Raw genomic sequence first — 18,466 nt, 5'->3', positions numbered from 1 at the left:
GGAACGCAATGGGTAAGGATTACGCCCCCGCTGTCCCAGAACATCGACACCATCATTTTTTCAGCACTGGCGGTTACCCGAAATTTTTTTGGTGGCGGTGAATCTGTGTGCTTCCATTGAGCTGACTGGCGCTTTGTTTCTGGATTGAAAAATGGCATCCACGTCTCATCCATTGTCACAACCGACGAAAAGAAAGTCCCATTCATGCTGTCGTTGCGTGTCAACATTGTTTGGCAACATGCCACACGGGCAGCCATGTGCTCGTCCGTCAGCATTCGTGGCACCCACCTGGATGACACTTTTCGCATTTTCAGGTCGTCATGCAGGATTGTGTGCAAGAACCCACAGAAATGCCAACTCTGGAGGCGATCTGTTCAACAGTCATTCGGCGATCCCCCAAAACAATTCTCTCCACTTTCTCGATCATGTCGTCAGACCGGCTTGTGCGAGCCCGAGGTTGTTTCGGTTTGTTGTCACACAACGTTCTGCCTTCATTTAACTGTCGCACCCACGAATGCACTTTCGACACATCCATAACTCCATCACCACATGTCTCCTTCAACTGTCGATGAATTTCAATTGGCTTCACACCACGCAAATTCAGAAAACGAATGATTGCACGCTGTTCAAGTAAGGAAAACGTCGCCATTTTAAGTATTTAAAACAGTACTCATTCTCGCCGCTGGCGGTAAAATTCCATCTGCCGTACGGTGCTGCCATCTCTGGGACGTATTGACAATGAACGCGGCCTCATTTTAAAACAATGCGCATGTTTCTATCTCTTTCCAGTCCGGAGAAAAAAAGATAGGAGGCCTTAGAACTTGAATGCACCTCGTATGTCGGCGATTGCTGCGAGAACAAGTTCTCCACGTACGCGTACACTACCATTACTCTACCAAGCATACATAGGGGTTACACTCTTCTGGTGTGTGACGTTCCCAAGGGGGGGGGGGGGGGGGGTCCACCGGGGGCCGAAGCGCACAGTAACCGTGAAAGAGTGGTTCGGTGTGGGGCTGCAGAGGGGTGAAGTGGACTGCGGTATTCGTCGTGAGGTTGTGGACCACTGCGGCTGCGGCGTGGACGGTGCCTCTCCGTCGTTTCTAGACCCCCGGTTAACATACAATACAATATTATAGGATATATTCCAGATCCTATGGTATTAATCGACATGCAAGACATTGCTGCAGAGGTGCATAATGTAAACTGGTTTTGGCAAATAAACATTTCTAGCGCAGCTCATGGTGTACGGAAGATGTCCTTTAAAAAATATCTAAACGTTGCGGAGCACCAAGCAATCGAGATTTTAATGAAGAATTGTTGAGTGCATATAAATCATAACCAGCATCTTAAGTATATACTTTTAATATATACATTTATTTTCCCATAGTTATTTGATGAAACCTGAAGACGAAGCTTTACGCTTACAGACTGGTCGTTGAATAAATTAAGAAATTATTGGCAACTGAAGCGACTTTTATGCTATAAAAACGGTTTTTGAAGAGTGAAACGTCGTTGAATTCGTATCTCTTAGAACTACGATATTATCAGCTGAAATTACCACATTCCATCTGAAAAAGAGAAGCTGATGTCGATATCTCTGTAATTAAAACGGCAATGAAAAGAGACTACACCTCGGTTAGTGAGGAGTTTCTCACAATTCACTGAAAGCAGAGTTACGATATGTTAAACGATTTAGGAAATATCTGAGGTAAACAGCTTAAGTGGCACCCATATCGGTGGATACAGCCGCCGACTGACATGGTCAACACACACGATCTTTTCAAACTAGTACGCCACTCTGTGCGCGGTCACAATGTAGCCGATCTCATCACGTGAACGTACAGACTTCGAACGACAGTCGATGAAATTCAGATCAGTCTGATTCTTCGATGATATGGACTGTAAGAAACTAATAAGTTTAGTCATCCTGAGGATGAAAACTATTATAATCGGGATATAGTTCGAAATCTACGGACAGAAATAGCAGGTTTATTGGAAAGTCTCTAACCGAAATTTTAGGCGTGAATTAAAACCTCAAAAAATAATTGGTTCAAGTGAGAAAAGTGACGTACCTTAAGCTTAAAGTTAACCTCCTTCTTCTTTTCATTGTGCCATTGTCCTGCAGATTTCGCAGGGTCGGCGTTGTTATGGTTAGATTTGGCAGGGTTAAGTTAAGGGATGGCCGGATGCCTTTCCTGTCGCCACCCGGTGGATGAGATGATGATGATGATGATGAAGACAACACAACACCCAATCCCTGGGCGGAGAAAATCACCGACCCAGGAGGGAATCGAACCCGGGCTCCTTTGCACGATATTCCGCCGTGACCACTCAGCGACCGGGGCGGACTTACGCTTAAAGTTAATGTAAGGGAATTTCTTGTGGGTCGTGGTGGGTGGGTGGGCATTAACGATCTATAAATTATCATTGCTGGTTACTCGCGTTTAGCTGCCAGCAGGGTGGTGATTCCGTTTGTTTTACATGAAATGGTTTTGCAAATGTGATGCATTTCCAGTTTTCAGTGCTTTAGATGTCAACGATCCTATTCTGAACTTTATGCTTGTCTTTCAGACGTATGCTGAATGACAGTCATTGAAGATTAATTGACGTATGTCTGCAGAATTTCAAGTAAATTCAGCAGAAAGAGTGTCTGTAATCTTGCTTTTGAAGGATACCACGAATCACGTTGAGTATGTAACAGAACGTGTCTCCCTTCGTCTCACATGTACGTAAAACTTGTCTGGTAATTCCAACGGCTGACAACAGAGTGTACAGCCTCGCCACTATCTTTTCAAAACAGGTATGCCGGTCACTCATTCTTCTGCATTCGGCATCTTTTTAATAGGATTCGTCTCCAACCATAGAAGCGTCGTGATATCCATCCTACCATAACCTACTACATACATAGAATAGATTCTAACCTGACTAACCTGCTCGAGCCATCCACAAACTGATAAGGATATCGGACGCACTGTGACCAAGCTGTCAGTCGATGTTTTCGGGCGAGCTATGGCGACGGCGTCTGACGACCGATGTCGGTGCCACTGTGAACGCAGCCTTGGCTCTGGCTCTGAGCACTATGGGACTTAACTGCTGTGGTCATCAGTCCCCTAGAACTTAGAACTACTTAAACCTAACTAACCTAAGGACATCACACACATCCATGCCCGAGGCAGGATTCGAACCTGCGACCGTAGCGGTCGCGCGGTTCCAGACTGTAGCGCCTACAACCGCTCGGCCACTCCGGCCGGCGCAGCCTTGGCTATATCAGGCTGTACATCAACAAATCACACACAGTCAGCGGCACCATTAGGTTGTTTATTCGCCATAGTGCTGTCTATACACGAAAGTATAGTGTTGGAACGCATGAACACTTGGACAAGATTTCCTCTTTCAGTAATGCATGGCAACTCTTTTTAAAAGCGGATAAGTGAGAAACATAACCTACAGTAAACGAAAGTATACAGTCACAAGATGATTGGTGAACAACTACAGCACGTCATGTCACGAAAGTATTTAGGGGTGACACTGAGAACCGATGTGGAATGGTAGGAACACGTAAAATATACAGTGAGGAAAGCGAGTCATAGGTTTGGGTTCAAACGCTAGTGCCACCATTTATAGAATACTGCTTCAGCACTTTTAGTCCTCATGATGTACGTGTGAGAGCAGCAGACAAGGAACGATCGTATCAGGTCGGTATAGCCCAGACGAAAATTGTAACAGAAACACACGGGACACTTAAATGAGAATCTTTGGCAGAATGGAGACGTAGTTCTCGCGAGACCCTGTTGGGTAAACTCACAGAGTGATTGATTGATTGATTAACTAATTAATTGAGAGGGGTTATGGGACCAAATGGCGAGGGGCGAGGTCATCAGTCCCGCGATTCCGAAGTTAGTCACAGAAGAAACAGGGTCCGATAAAAATAATGAACATTAAATACACACAGCAAAAGGCATAAAAGGTGAGACCAAATCAAAAAGGGGCGGTCAAGGGGTCACAGATCGAGAAGACTGAAAAAGAGGTCCCAACCACAATCAACCTGCCCCTGCTCCAAGACTAAAGTAGAACCTCACATCTGGAAATAAAGAGCACTTTCACGGAGGAAACTGAGACCAGTTCAACCATCCGTGAATCGTCTGCTAACGTTAAACTTAAGGACTCGGGAAGACTGTATTTAACACGAACGGCCGAAAGAAGGGGACACCCCACCAATATGTGAGATAACGTCAGTCTGGCTCCACAACCACATTGTGGTGCGTGGGTGGTTACATAGGAGGAAACAATGGGTTGGGTTGTTTGGGGAAGAGGACCAGAGAGTGAGGTCATCGGTCTCATCGGATTAGGGAAGGAAGTCGGCCGTGCCCTTTGAAAGGAACCATCCCGGCATTTGCCTGGAGCGATTTAGGGAAATCACGGAAAACCTAAATCAGGATGGCCGGACGCGGGATTGAACCGTCGTCCTCCCGAATGCGAGTCCAGTGGAGGAAACAATGGGTGAGCCTGGTATGACCAGTGCGTAGACGGCATAAAACAGTGGATTCCTTCCGAGAGGAGCGGAAGGAAGAGCGCCAAACAGCAGCAGACTCCTTGATTGTGCAGAGTTTATTACTATGAGCAGCAGCGCACCAGATGTCATTCCATTTTTGGGCAAAGAGAGATTTGACATAGATCCGCATATCCGCAGCTGGAATCATGAAAGGAAATGGGGGGGGGGGGGGAGGGGGTAAGTACCTGCTTCTCTAGCCAACCAAACAGTTAGCCAGTTCTTGCCCTGGGATGCCTACATGGCGCTGGATTAGCCGAGCGGTCTTACGCGCTGCAGTCATGGACTGTGCGGCTGGTCCCGGTGGAGTTTCGAGTCCCCCCTCGGGCATGGGTGTGTGTGTTTGTCCTTAGGATAATTTAGGTTAAGTAGTGTGTAAGCTTAGGGACTGATGATCCTAGCAGTTAAGTCCCATAAGATTTCACACATGTTATGAGATGCCTACATGACTTGGGACCCAGAGAAAGAGATCTGAACAGGCGGCATGCCCAAAGGCAGAAAGAAGGCCATGGATAAGAGAGACCAAAGGGTGACAAGAGTAGCATCGGTCGATAACCTGCAGAATGCTCATTGTTTTCTGAACAAATTAAAACACCGTGGAGGGAGGCCTGAGAAACAAAAAGGAGGGTTAGAAACTCTACTGCGAGCACCCTATGTGAACCCGACAATAAATGGTGTTCTAAGCCAGTAGGAGGCGTGAAAGTGTATCCCACATTATCGATTGTCTTAGAACCATCAGTGTAAAAGATGGTGGCACCCTGGAATTCTGCAATTATGACACATACAAGACGCCGGAAAACCGTAGGAGCGACACAGATCTTAGGACCCTGGAATAGATCGGTCCTAATCCGTGTTCTAGGCATCATCTAAGGCATGGAGGGGGGGGGGAGGGGGCTATGAGAGAAAAAACACGGGATGCATTCCAGTCAATGGAGATGGAGTTCCCACAGAGTGAAGTGAGGCGCATGCCAACCGGCAATCCCACCCGTGGACGGGTGTCGGGAGGGAGACATCCCTCGTTGGTAAAGAGCACAGGGTACACAGGATGGTCAGGGAATTGGCGAATGGCGACTGCGTGAGAAACCAGTAGTTGGCTCCGTCGTTTGTGTAGAGGGGGAATCCCCGCTTCTGTGAGGAGACTATCAGAGGGACTAGTGCGAATGGCAAGTGGAAGGAGCTGCTGAGCCATAAACCTGACTACCATAATCTAGTTTGTACAAGACCGGAGCACGGTAAAGATGGAGAAGGGTGGAACAGTCTGCATCCCAAGATGTGTGGTAAATTCAGAGAAACTGTATTCGTAAAAGGTTGTGCGATCGATATACTGCCAATATGGTGTACCTCGCGTAGTCATCATAGAGTAAGATAGTAGAGATTAGAGTGCGTAGAGTCATTATGTGCTCGTTCAATACGCCAATGGAACAGGACGGAAAATGGAGAATATTGGAACCAGGAACCCTGCACCACGCAGTGAACAGTATCTCGCAGGGGTACGTACGCAGGCGCCGGTACAGGTAAGCTATGCACACCCACCTCGCACATCTGCAGCTGGAAGAGGCGGCGCTCCTTCTCCATCTCGTCGGCGACCTCGGCGGGCGTGACCTCCGTGCGGATGAGTCCCGCCTCCTTGGCCTGCTGCTTCTTCTCCTTCTCGATCTTGGAGTACTTGGCCTCGTAGTCCTTCCACGCTTTGTCGAACGGCCGCTTCAGGTCCCCTTTCACGCCTCGCAGGTCCCCTTTGAGCAAGTTGTCCAGCGGGAACATCACGATGTTGTTGATGTTCTGCATCTGCGACGACATCATTACACGGTGCGATCAGTTAGTCCAATATGGAAATATATACATATTAACATACATAGAAATATACATTTATTACACGGCCTGTAACCAGATTTTATCAACAACTCTCAGGTATTGATAATAGGTTGGAGCACATGTTTTTGTTTTGCATGTTGGTATTCCGGTTTTTATGGCTTTATTTATCGATTGTCACTTTATTTGTGTTTCACTGTTGCTATTTGAGTTTACATACTGTCATTTGGAGATAGTGGGGGAGCTGTGGACGCTAGAAAATGGAGTTCCAAGAGGAGAAACCAGAATATTTCAGACATATTCTTCTATTTAATACAGGAGTGACTGCAGCGGTGGCAGCCATAAATATTTGCATCGTGTGTGAGGATAATGCCACTGGACAGGCAGGGCAAGAAAATGATTTTCTCATTTTAAGGAGGATCGTTTTGACAGAAACTCTCCACGTTCAGAAAGACCTTCGGGGTATTATGATGGTCTCTTAAACGCATTAATCCACAGTGATCCACGTCAGTGTACAACAAGAACTGGCAAATGTGATTAACTGTGACCAGCCCTCCAACGTGCGACATATGCATGCAATGGGGAAGATTTGAAAACTGGGTGTACTGATACCGCATCTCTGCTTGCTCGTCATTAATTGGCTCGTGAACAACACCGACAATTCCTATCCGATCGCGCGGGGTAGCCGCGCGGTCTGAGGCGTCTTGCGTCTTGTCACGGTCCGTGCGGCTCCCCCCGTCAGAGGTTCGAATCCCCCCTCGGCCATAGGTGAGTGTGTAGGCTTAGTGACCGATGACTTCTGCAGTTTGCTCCCATAAGACCTTACCACAAATTTCCAACTCCTATCCTGCACCGCTAATGGTGACGAGAAATGGTTTCTATATGCTGACGTAAGAAAAATAAAGGAATGGTTAAGTCCAAACAACGTAGCAACTCCCCGTAGAAAGACCTGCGCGCATCCACAAAAGATAACGTTATTCATCTGGTGGAACAGCGACGGTCCGGCCAACAACTGAGGCGCCTTGCAGATGCAATGAGAGAACAGCGACCAGGAAGACTGCGTGAAGTGACGCTACTCCATGATAAAGCCCGCAAGCATTCTGCTGAACTAAGAAACTCTATACAGTTGTTGGGATCGGAAGTAATTCCGCACCAGCATTTTTCACCTGATCTTGCGCCCTCAGAGCTTCACTTTTTCCGCTCTCTATTGAACAACCTTCATGGAACTTACTTCCCGGATGAAAATGGGCTCCGAACATGGCTCGACGTGGTCTTCGCCTTAAAACCGTGCGATTTCTACAGTGGCGGAGTCGAAAAGTTACACCACCGTTGGCAACCTGTTGTAAGTACTGAAGGAGAATATATTATTGATGACTACAGCCTCTGTTATGCGTATCTGTTGTGTTACTAAACTTATGGAAAAACGCTACGAACTTATGCACCGACCTAACACTATTTGCACATGATAAAGTAATAACACAAGAAAGAATGACTCCAGCTAGCAATGATGATGATGATGATGATGATGATTGGTTTGAAGGGCGCTCAACCGCGCGGTTATCAGCGCCCGTACAAATTCCCAACCTTTCTTCAGTCCAATCCCGCCACTTTCATTAATGATGATGAAATGATGAGGACAACACAAACACCCAGTCATCTCGAGGCAGGTGAAAATCCCTGACCCCGCCGGGAATCGAACCCGGGACCCGGTGTTGGGGAAGCGAGAACGCGACCGCGAGCCCACGAGCTCCGGATAGCTAGCAATACTTCTTCGAAGACCCAGTTCTTACAGTTTCTGACACATAATTCAACAAAGCCCGACGTTTTAATTTCATAGAATGGGCGTATAATTTGTGAAACTGATCAGTTCAAATTTCTAGGTGTTCAGATAGACAGTAAACTGTCGTGGGAAGCTTACGTTCAGGATCTTGTTCAAAGACTTAATGCTGCCATTTTTACTACTCGAACGGTATCTGAAGTAAGTGATCGTTTGACACAAAAATTGGTCTATTTTGCTTATTTTCATTGGCTTATGTCGTACGGTATTATATTTTGGGGCAACTCTTCCCATTCTAAAAGTATATATATTTGGCTCAGAAACGGCTGGTTGGGGCAATAAGTGGTGTAAGTTCGCGAACCTCTTGTCGACCCCTGTTCACTAGTCCGGGTATTTTGACATTGGCCTCTCAATATATGAATTCTTTAGCGTCGTTTCCTGTTAACAATAGCAGCTTATTACCAAGAATAAGCAGCTTTCACTCACTGCAGAACTCCAACCTGCATCTGGATCGGACTTTCTTAACTCTTGTGTAGAAAGCTGTGCAGTATAAAGCTGCATCCATTTTCAATAAGCTACCACGAGAATTCAAAAATCTTAGCAGCAATCCACGCGCTTTCAAATCTAAACTGAAGAGTTTCTTCGTGGGTCACTCCTTCTATTCTGTTGAGGAGTTCCTTGAAAAATTACGAGTATGCTGATTGTTATGTTATATTATTGACTGCGTTTACTGAAAATTGTGGCTTGACGTTTTTGGGTTCATAAACATTTTATTTTTCTCTGTTATTACTTGTATGTTGTAATTTCATGTACTGACTCTTTCGATGACCTCGGATATTTGCTCCTCAGTTTGGTCCTACGGAACTTGACGTGTAAATAAAGTAAAAACAAAATAAAAATGCACAGAATACAATCTTAAAACTGCAGTACATAACATAATTATTACGGCGTTCCAAAATAAATACTCTATAGGTCGAAGACACCAAATAACAACGAAATAATGGAGGGACTACTACATTTGAATTATCTAGGCTAATATGACCTATCATTACGAGAATAATAAAGACGTTAAGTTGCACAGATATGGAGAAATGTGTGGAATGCTATACAGAAGAGATTTTAACACAGCAACTCAACTCAGTCAATTAATTATGTAATTATAAATTAATTTCTTGTGTACGGATGTATTTCGTCAATTTTGGCAGTATTCACCATTTAAAAATTGTAATATGATTATGACAATTGAAAAACAATATTGCAAAAACGTTGTGTAGAAACGCTGGCGAAGCTGGGGACGTTCGTATTGTGTAGAATCCAAAGAACCTGCATGTATATAGACAATAACATCGTTGGGCGCTTGAGGACGCAGAACCAGTATCAGAGTGGAAAGAGTCGTTGCTTTACATGTGTGGTGAGGTACGGACGTAAAGTGGCGGCGCTGTAATGCATGATGGAGACTGTCCTAGAAATGGTGGTGTGAGCATGTCAAGGCATTGTGGAAATTTGAGCAAGCACACATCTGGGCACAGTACAAGGAATTTAAGAAGAGTTGTTATTCGAAGAAGAGTATCGTGTGGTCCAAAATTATTAAAACTTTCTCGTTGTTAATGAACACCATTTTGCCAAGAATGGTCATTACAAAATGCATTACTTTGCAAAAACAGACATAATGTCTATTGGGATAACAGCAATCAGTGATTTTAATGTTACTTTAAATCCGTCTTGATTGCAAATTTTTTTTTTTTTTTTTTTTATTATTCATATGACCGGTTTCGGTTCATTCAGAACCATCTTCAGATCTGTAAAAATAATTATACTAATTTACTATTTCACGAAAGCAAATCTTTTTCATCCTATCTTATCAACATCAAATGCACCAGAACGTACCTGATATTTAAGTTACAGGAGTAACCCGTCCAATTCAGCAACTTTCACATGCTACGTCACATAAAATTGGTTGGCAGAGTGCACGTCATTTATATTAATTATGACACTATTACCGACAGGTGGCGTCTGGTACATTTGTTACATTCCATTTGCACATACTGTATTCAGTAGATCTTTTTTATATTAAAAATATTTAATTAAAATATGTAGATGTCAAAGCTAAAATCTGTACTTGTCAGGATTAAAAAACAGTAAAATTATCATTTTTATACGATCTAACAGGCATAGGGCGATTTATATATCTATGGTGCTGGTGTGAACTTGTTTTCTTCTACGGTCTGCTTCCGTGGTTCCCGCCACTTTGGTGTTGTGCCGCGGCCGCTCAGTCGTCTGCTGTCCATCGCCGCGGGCAAGAGGGCCGCACAGGAGGGCCCCGTCAACGACGCCAGGCGTTGCACGCGTCTTCCGGCTTCTCCACCGCGCACCATCTCTCATCCCTCGGCCTGGATCTCCATACGCAACAGTTGTCATCTTAGTAGGTCGTCATAAATGCTAAAATAGGCGTTATGATTGAATTCGCTTTGTTCGTTGAGGATTAAATCCGGGTCTTTATTTTTATGGGTGTATATTTCGATCTCTTCTAAAATGTTAAGGAACCGTCCCTTGTGAGCTCTATGCAGGATGTCTAAGTTGTTTTCAATATTCGTGACTGAGTGCTTTGTCGCAGCCATATGCGCCCCAAAAGCTGTTTTGTTTTGAGAGTAGGTGTGCTCCCTGAATCTGGTTTCAAAGTTCCTACCAGTCTGCCCTATATATTGTTTACAGCAGTCATTACATTTGATTTTATATACACCTGAATCCTGAAATTTATTCCTACTATTACATATTCTATGCCGGAGCTTCAATTTTAACGTGTTATTTGTTCGGAACCCTATTTTAACGTCGGATTTACGAAAGCATCTTTCAATTTTGTCTGCAATTCTTCCATTGTAAGTGAGAGCTACATATTTTTTCTTGTTGTTCCTCTTAACTGGTACTTGCCTTCCTTCTGTTTGTTCCATTTGCCTCTTCTTTATCTTCCTATAAATATTCATCACCTGCTTACATGTATATCCGTTCGCTACGGCCACTTGTTTTAAAATACTTAACTCCTTTTCTACTTCGTGTTGGCTTAGTGGCAATCTTAGTAGCCTGTATACCATCGAAGTAAAATATGCCCATTTGTATCGCGCCCGTCTTTCTGTTGGCAATGGGGAACAGTTTAGCTGGGACGCTGGCTGACATTTTTGTAAATCACTTAGAAAACAAATTCTTTGATGAAAATCCCAATATCGCTGAGAAAATTGTGTATTACAGGAGATATGTGGACGACTCCATTTTATTATACAAAGGAGATAAAAATGATATCGAAAACTTAGCACAAAAAATGAGCTCTCAACACCCGAAAATTAGATTCACCATGGAATTTGAAGAAAACAACCGTATAGATTACTTAGATTTAACACTAATAAAGAAAAATGGGAAGCATGAATTTAGCATATTCAGAAAACCTACGTGTACAGATCTAGTTATCAACGAGCGCTCTTGTCACCCACCGCGATACAAATGGGCATATTTTACTTCGATGGTATACAGGCTACTAAGATTGCCACTAAGCCAACACGAAGTAGAAAAGGAGTTAAGTATTTTAAAACAAGTGGCCGTAGCGAACGGATATACATGTAAGCAGGTGATGAATATTTATAGGAAGATAAAGAAGAGGCAAATGGAACAAACAGAAGGAAGGCAAGTACCAGTTAAGAGGAACAACAAGAAAAAATATGTAGCTCTCACTTACAATGGAAGAATTGCAGACAAAATTGAAAGATGCTTTCGTAAATCCGACGTTAAAATAGGGTTCCGAACAAATAACACGTTAAAATTGAAGCTCCGGCATAGAATATGTAATAGTAGGAATAAATTTCAGGATTCAGGTGTATATAAAATCAAATGTAATGACTGCTGTAAACAATATATAGGGCAGACTGGTAGGAACTTTGAAACCAGATTCAGGGAGCACACCTACTCTCAAAACAAAACAGCTTTTGGGGCGCATATGGCTGCGACAAAGCACTCAGTCACGAATATTGAAAACAACTTAGACATCCTGCATAGAGCTCACAAGGGACGGTTCCTTAACATTTTAGAAGAGATCGAAATATACACCCATAAAAATAAAGACCCGGATTTAATCCTCAACGAACAAAGCGAATTCAATCATAACGCCTATTTTAGCATTTATGACGACCTACTAAGATGACAACTGTTGCGTATGGAGATCCAGGCCGAGGGATGAGAGATGGTGCGCGGTGGAGAAGCCGGAAGACGCGTGCAACGCCTGGCGTCGTTGACGGGGCCCTCCTGTGCGGCCCTCTTGCCCGCGGCGATGGACAGCAGACGACTGAGCGGCCGCGGCACAACACCAAAGTGGCGGGAACCACGGAAGCAGACCGTAGAAGAAAACAAGTTCACACCAGCACCATAGATATATAAATCGCCCTATGCCTGTTAGATCGTATAAAAATGATAATTTTACTGTTTTTTAATCCTGACAAGTACAGATTTTAGCTTTGACATCTACATATTTTAATTAAATATTTTTAATATAAAAAAGATCTACTGAATACAGTATGTGCAAATGGAATGTAACAAATGTACCAGACGCCACCTGTCGGTAATAGTGTCATAATTAATATAAATGACGTGCACTCTGCCAACCAATTTTATGTGACGTAGCATGTGAAAGTTGCTGAATTGGACGGGTTACTCCTGTAACTTAAATATCAGGTACGTTCTGGTGCATTTGATGTTGATAAGATAGGATGAAAAAGATTTGCTTTCGTGAAATAGTAAATTAGCATAATTATTTTTACAGATCTGAAGATGGTTCTGAATGAACCGAAACCGGTCATATGAATAATAAAAAAAAAAAAAAAAAAAAAAAAAATTTGCAATCAAGACGGATTTAAAGTAACATTAAAATGCATTACGTCGCATCACCAGTAACTCACTATAAAGTAATATCAGGATACTGCTCTCTTTAGTTACGTGCACTCCTCTCCAGCGTCACAGTTTCAGTACTTGAACGTTGCAGTGGTCATTTAACTGAACCATAAACCTTATTAGGGCTGCTAATTATACCGATTCATTAACCATCAGCAGAGTCCTTACCTCCCACCCTAAATACCGAGAAAGTCACAAATGAGAGAGATAATTCAATGAAGATGAAAGTAATTCCATATGCAGTTTTAACTTAAATCAGCGAGTAACCAAATGCAATAAGAATTAAAGTTCTCTGTGCACTGTAGTGTTTCTACTGCATCCAATCAGCAAAGTAAAAAAATTTCAGTGGCAAAATGCGTATACCATTTCAATTAACGCGACTTATATAATTTTATGTTGTGTGTCTCGCAAATATTTCATATATTTGTGACTTTCGTAACACTGGCAGCGCAAAGGTGTTTTCCGAGGGAAGATTGATTATGAAGTAGTGGTTAGTTCCAAAAAAATGGTTCAAATGGCTCTGAGCACTATGGCACTCAACATCTGACGTCATCAGTCCCCTAGAACTTATAACTACTTAAACCCAACTAACCTAAGGACATCACACACATCCATGCCCGAGGCAAGATTCGAACCTGCGACCGTAGCGGTCGCGCGGTTCCAGACTGAAGCGCCTAGAACCGCTCGGTCACTCTGGCCGGCTAGTGGTTGGTTACAAAACCTCAAGAGAGACAGTATTACAGTGAGTAACGTCATTCAGTACATTTCGCGTGACGTACCTGTTGCTAGCCAGTAACTATAATTGATTTCGATTAGTTATAAGTAATGTCAACTAATTTCTACTTAAATTAATACTGTTCACGCTGTATGTTCATTTACACTCGAAGTCGCTTGTGTCCCACTACTGCCATCCTAACACATTTGTGATTATTACGTAATTTCAACTTTATTTCAGTCACTAACAAACATAAACTTTTGCTTCTTTTTGAGCTGGCGACCATAATTAATTAATCTGCTACCTAAATTCCATGCAGTCATTTAGTTATTTAAAATTATTGTTAGGAACAGTAATTCATTCAACCATTTACAAAATTTTATTTTCCGATCTTTAATGTTCATGATGAGTATCTGTGCAATAGCGGTAAATTTATATCTGCAATCTTTCGTTTGGCATTGTTCAACAGAACCTGCGCCTATTCCTTTTAAATAAGGAACATTAGGTACAAGGGTCATTAAAATTATTTATATATAAAAATTAAATTTTATAATACTACGGTGATACCATTGCCGTTGCTCGGAAGCGAGAGTTGGCTAAGGAAAAGGGAAGATGACGGCAAAATCGCTAAGTAAAAAGGAAGATGACAGCAAACACAAGCTGCGAAGACGAAATTCTTGAGGGTAGTTGCAGAAGAGGTCCAATCAGAAATGTAAACGTTATTAATGAGTTGAAGGTAACGCCATTGATGAGGAATTAACTGAATAGAGAGACAATTGAAATGAGAGACGAAACGCTACGAAAGAAAATATTCTCAAAAGGTCTTCTTGACTGACTGAAACAGTGTCTATCTATACAAAGAAGTCACGAGCAGCTAGCTACAAATGGAATAATCAGTTCACCTGGTGTCACCGTCGCTTTCCCTAATCGAGTGACCGAAGAATTTTTTTAAATATGTCTTCTGTCCGATACAGGTAATTTCGAAACAATTTTTATGGATTTAGTAAATTAGAAAGAAACAGTGCTCCAAGCGTAGTGAAATACACGTACAGTGGCATTTATTTCGGATCCCCATTATCCTCGAGTTCCTTCTCCTAGCGGAAAATATTTAGCATTATCTAATGTACACGATGCAACAAACTGATATCCGGCAATCTTCCAAGGTGTCTTGAGGAGAGGAACCCATGTTCGGTAACACGATTCAACGACGCTACAGGGCGCCGAAGCGACGTTACAGAGCCTGCAAGTGGGCCAACAACCATGAATTTGTAACGTGACAGTTCGAAGCCATATATGGACCTGAAGTCTGTCTGGCTCATTGCGACGTGTTTCGCTAGCGGTGCATCGCATGCAGATTTGCGCCTGCTGCCGCATGAGTGGCCTAGGGGCTGGCGCTTCTCTTTGTAACTTGGGTTTTCTGCAGTGGCGATGTGTGACGTTTCTGGACACGGGTTCCTATCCTCAACCGAGGTATTCATTACAAACGCTCCAAGTCTGTCGGTATTACTTTTGTTTCGGAATATATAACGTTTGCTTCTTTTTGAGCTGACGACCATAATTAATTAATCTCCTGATGTGATTCTTGAGTTTCTCCCGGCGTATTTGATAATCAAAACATCCACGGGTGTAATGCCGGTCTACAGTGTCCAACGGGCACAATATTTCGGCGATCATACATGTCGCCATCATCAGGTAAACTGACGGACTGAGCTCCTGTGAACGTGCCAGCACGGAGATCCGTACGCTATGGCTGCTCAGAGGGAACTGGGTTCGGTCGCGGCGGCGGTCGATTTAAATACCCTCCGCCCGCGGCGCGCTCCCTCCGCTGTCCGCGCCCCGCGCCACGGTCGCGCGGTGGAACAGATTGCGACGGCGTCTGAGACGACGCCGGGAGAAACTCAAGAATCACATCATACACCTTTACGGGGAGGAGATGTACCGCAGCATGAAGAAATTCGAAAAGTTGCGCCACCGTAGATGTCGTTTGCTAGGTACTCTTGTCTTTCTAAAGAGATGTCGTTCCGAGAATGTTGTTCCAAATTTAGCTAAGGTTATGCATCACATCGATTCTGCAGCAGCTAAGAGAATCAAGAAACGGGCCAGCCTCGCATTGGTACGTGTGGCGGAGCGCGGACAGCGAAGGGAGCGCGCCGCGGGCGCAGGGTATTTAAATCGGCCGCCGCCGCGACCGAACCCAGTTCCCTCTGAGCAGCCACAGCGTACGGGTCTCCGTGCCGGCACGTTCACAGGAGCTCAGTCCGTCAGTTAACCTGGTGATGGCGACATGTATGATCGCCGAAATATTGTGCCCGTTGGACACTGTAGACCGGCAGTACACCCGTGGAAATTTTGATTAATTAATCTCCTACCTAAATTTTATGCAATAATTTATTTATTTAAAATTATTGTTAGGAGCTAAGTGGGAAGTTTCGGCGTACTGACCAGCGTCTTCATGAGCTGCGACAGCTCCTTGGTGACGACGGCGAACTTGATGAAGGCGGCGCCGATGTCGGGCTCCTGGTCCTTGTCGAGCGCGTTGCCGCCCAGCCTCTCCAGCGCGCGCGACAGGTACACCTCGTTGTCCACGTGCGCTGCAACACATACACGCCCGTCACACCGGGTCCAAAACAGCACCTGAAAGTGGCGGCTCGCGACAGTTCGCTTTTGTCGGTAACCTAAAACAAACCAACGCACAACACTGAGCTGTTTCGAAAGTGGGAAATTTGTAAACCTGAACAGACGAGAGACTAGGATGAAGGGATGGGAAAAACCGACCTGTTCAAACTGATACCAGTATTTTAATTCTGAATAACCGGTATTTTTCGGTATGTGCCTGGTCTTGGTTGTAACGCATTCTTTTACTTTTTACTAATAACTGAGTAAAAAACCGGGACATGAATTTGCCGTAGCAGCTATGCTACAACTTTTTTCTTTTCCTTTTTGAAAACGTGTAATGTTTATTCGAAAATTTCCATTGCTTTCAAATACTGTGTTATTATACAAAATGGAAAAAGTGATCAGAGCTTTTTTTTTTAATAACGACCATCGAAATCTTGTATAGCTCAGTCTGAAATAGCCTTTTTCATTGCCATCGAAAACACAGGGCAAAAGTTTGAAAACGTAAACAATCAGTTGAAAATACTACATAAACTGAAGAAAGGCCATACGAAAGACATACAAGGAGAGCTGGAGATTTTGGTGATGAACAAGGGGACTGGCAAAAACTACTAAATGAAAAAAAACTGATTCCAAATCAATTAAATCCTTTATAAGTTTTTCAGGTATATTAATGTAATATCACTAAACATACACTATATTTACATAGAGCGCTTCTACATGTAATTTTCAAAAAAATAACATTTGGAATTAGATTAAGACATTATTTAATGCTGAAACAGAGATTTCTAAACCAGATTTTATACTCCAAGACATTTCCAGGGGTTGGTGTGGGCTGCGATATAATTTACTGGCAATAAACTGCAGATCAAAACTGAAAAAACTCCAAATAGAAGGAAATTAAGGAGTTAGGACCTGCATAAACTGCCGCGCGGGATTAGCCATGCGTTTAGGTTAAGTAGTGTGCAAGCTTAGGGGCTGTTGACCTTATAGCAGTTAAGTCCCATAAGATTTCACACACATTTGAACATTTTTGCATAAACTGAAAGACCCATAGGTTGTTGAGAGTTTCAAAGGGAGCATCAGGTAATCGCAGATTGAAACAGGAGAAAGCAACCCACACTTATAAAGTTTGTAGCTTAAGAGAAAGATTTTGATAATGCTGTCGAGACTACATTCTTTGAAATTCTGAAGCTAACAAGGATGAAATGTAGCAGGAGGTTATTAACATCTTGTGCAGAAAGGAGACTACGGATACAAGAGCCGAAGGGGACGAAAGGAGAACAGTGGTTGAGAGGGGCGTGAGACAGGGTTTTATCCTATTCCCGCTGTTATTCAAGGTGTACAAGTAGCAAGCAGTAAAGGAAACAAAGGAGAAATTTGAAAGAGGAATTACTGTGTAGAGGGAATATAAAAACTTTAGTTTTTCCGCTGATGGCACTGTAGGAACTACGGAAGCGTGTCATGATTCCACATGCCAAAAATATTTTTCTTAATATCATCCATGAACGCCGGAGAACCTACTTAAATAAACAAATACCACAAGAGCAAGCTCAGTTTGTGCACAATAAAACAAAACGAGAGTGGAGTCCCAGTATCAGACAGCTAATTGAAAAATACAGGGAATTCAATACCCCATTAGTTCTTTGTTCCCTGGAGTATAGCAAGTCTTTCGACTGTGTTCGACGGAAACAACTGTGCAGCGTACTAGCAGAAATGGGCGGTCCTGATCATCTTACCATCTTTAGAAGTCAGACAACATAAAACTACTTCAAATCCATTTTATCACCGGTTCTACTTAACATCTATGGAGAATACGTTTCATGGGTGACAATGAGCTATGTCACCCAGCTACAATTGTTCGCGATTGGCCTGAAGGGCATTCTGGACAGTTAGGGCGAATGATTTGGCCACCCAGGTCACCCAACATGAATCGTATCGAACATTCATGGGACATAATGGAGAGGTCAGTTGGTGCACACAGCCCTGCACCACCGACACTCTCGCTGTTATGGGCGGCAGCGGAGGCTGAGTCCACGCCACGCTGAGGTGCTGCACTACGCCAGGC

At 43.5% G+C, this 18,466-nt stretch overlaps 1 protein-coding gene across 7 annotated transcripts in view; it reads right to left on the bottom strand.

Moving 5' to 3' along the window:
- The window catches only part of LOC124549549 (arfGAP with SH3 domain, ANK repeat and PH domain-containing protein), a 318,055-nt gene that overhangs the window by 135,123 nt on the left and 164,466 nt on the right, over positions 1-18,466 (bottom strand). For all 7 annotated transcript variants that reach the window (XM_047125253.1, XM_047125251.1, XM_047125254.1 and 4 more), the window contains exons 2-3: positions 16,225-16,373; positions 6,083-6,337 (exon numbers count right to left, since the gene is read on the bottom strand). In XM_047125253.1, coding sequence (XP_046981209.1) covers positions 6,083-6,337; positions 16,225-16,373 — 404 coding nt within the window. The remainder of the gene's footprint in view (positions 1-6,082; positions 6,338-16,224; positions 16,374-18,466) is intronic.

The sequence above is a fragment of the Schistocerca americana genome, chromosome 1, assembly GCF_021461395.2.
Source record: "Schistocerca americana isolate TAMUIC-IGC-003095 chromosome 1, iqSchAmer2.1, whole genome shotgun sequence".
In the NCBI taxonomy this organism is placed as follows: domain Eukaryota; kingdom Metazoa; phylum Arthropoda; class Insecta; order Orthoptera; family Acrididae; genus Schistocerca; species Schistocerca americana.
This window is presented reverse-complemented; position numbering and strand designations above follow the sequence as displayed.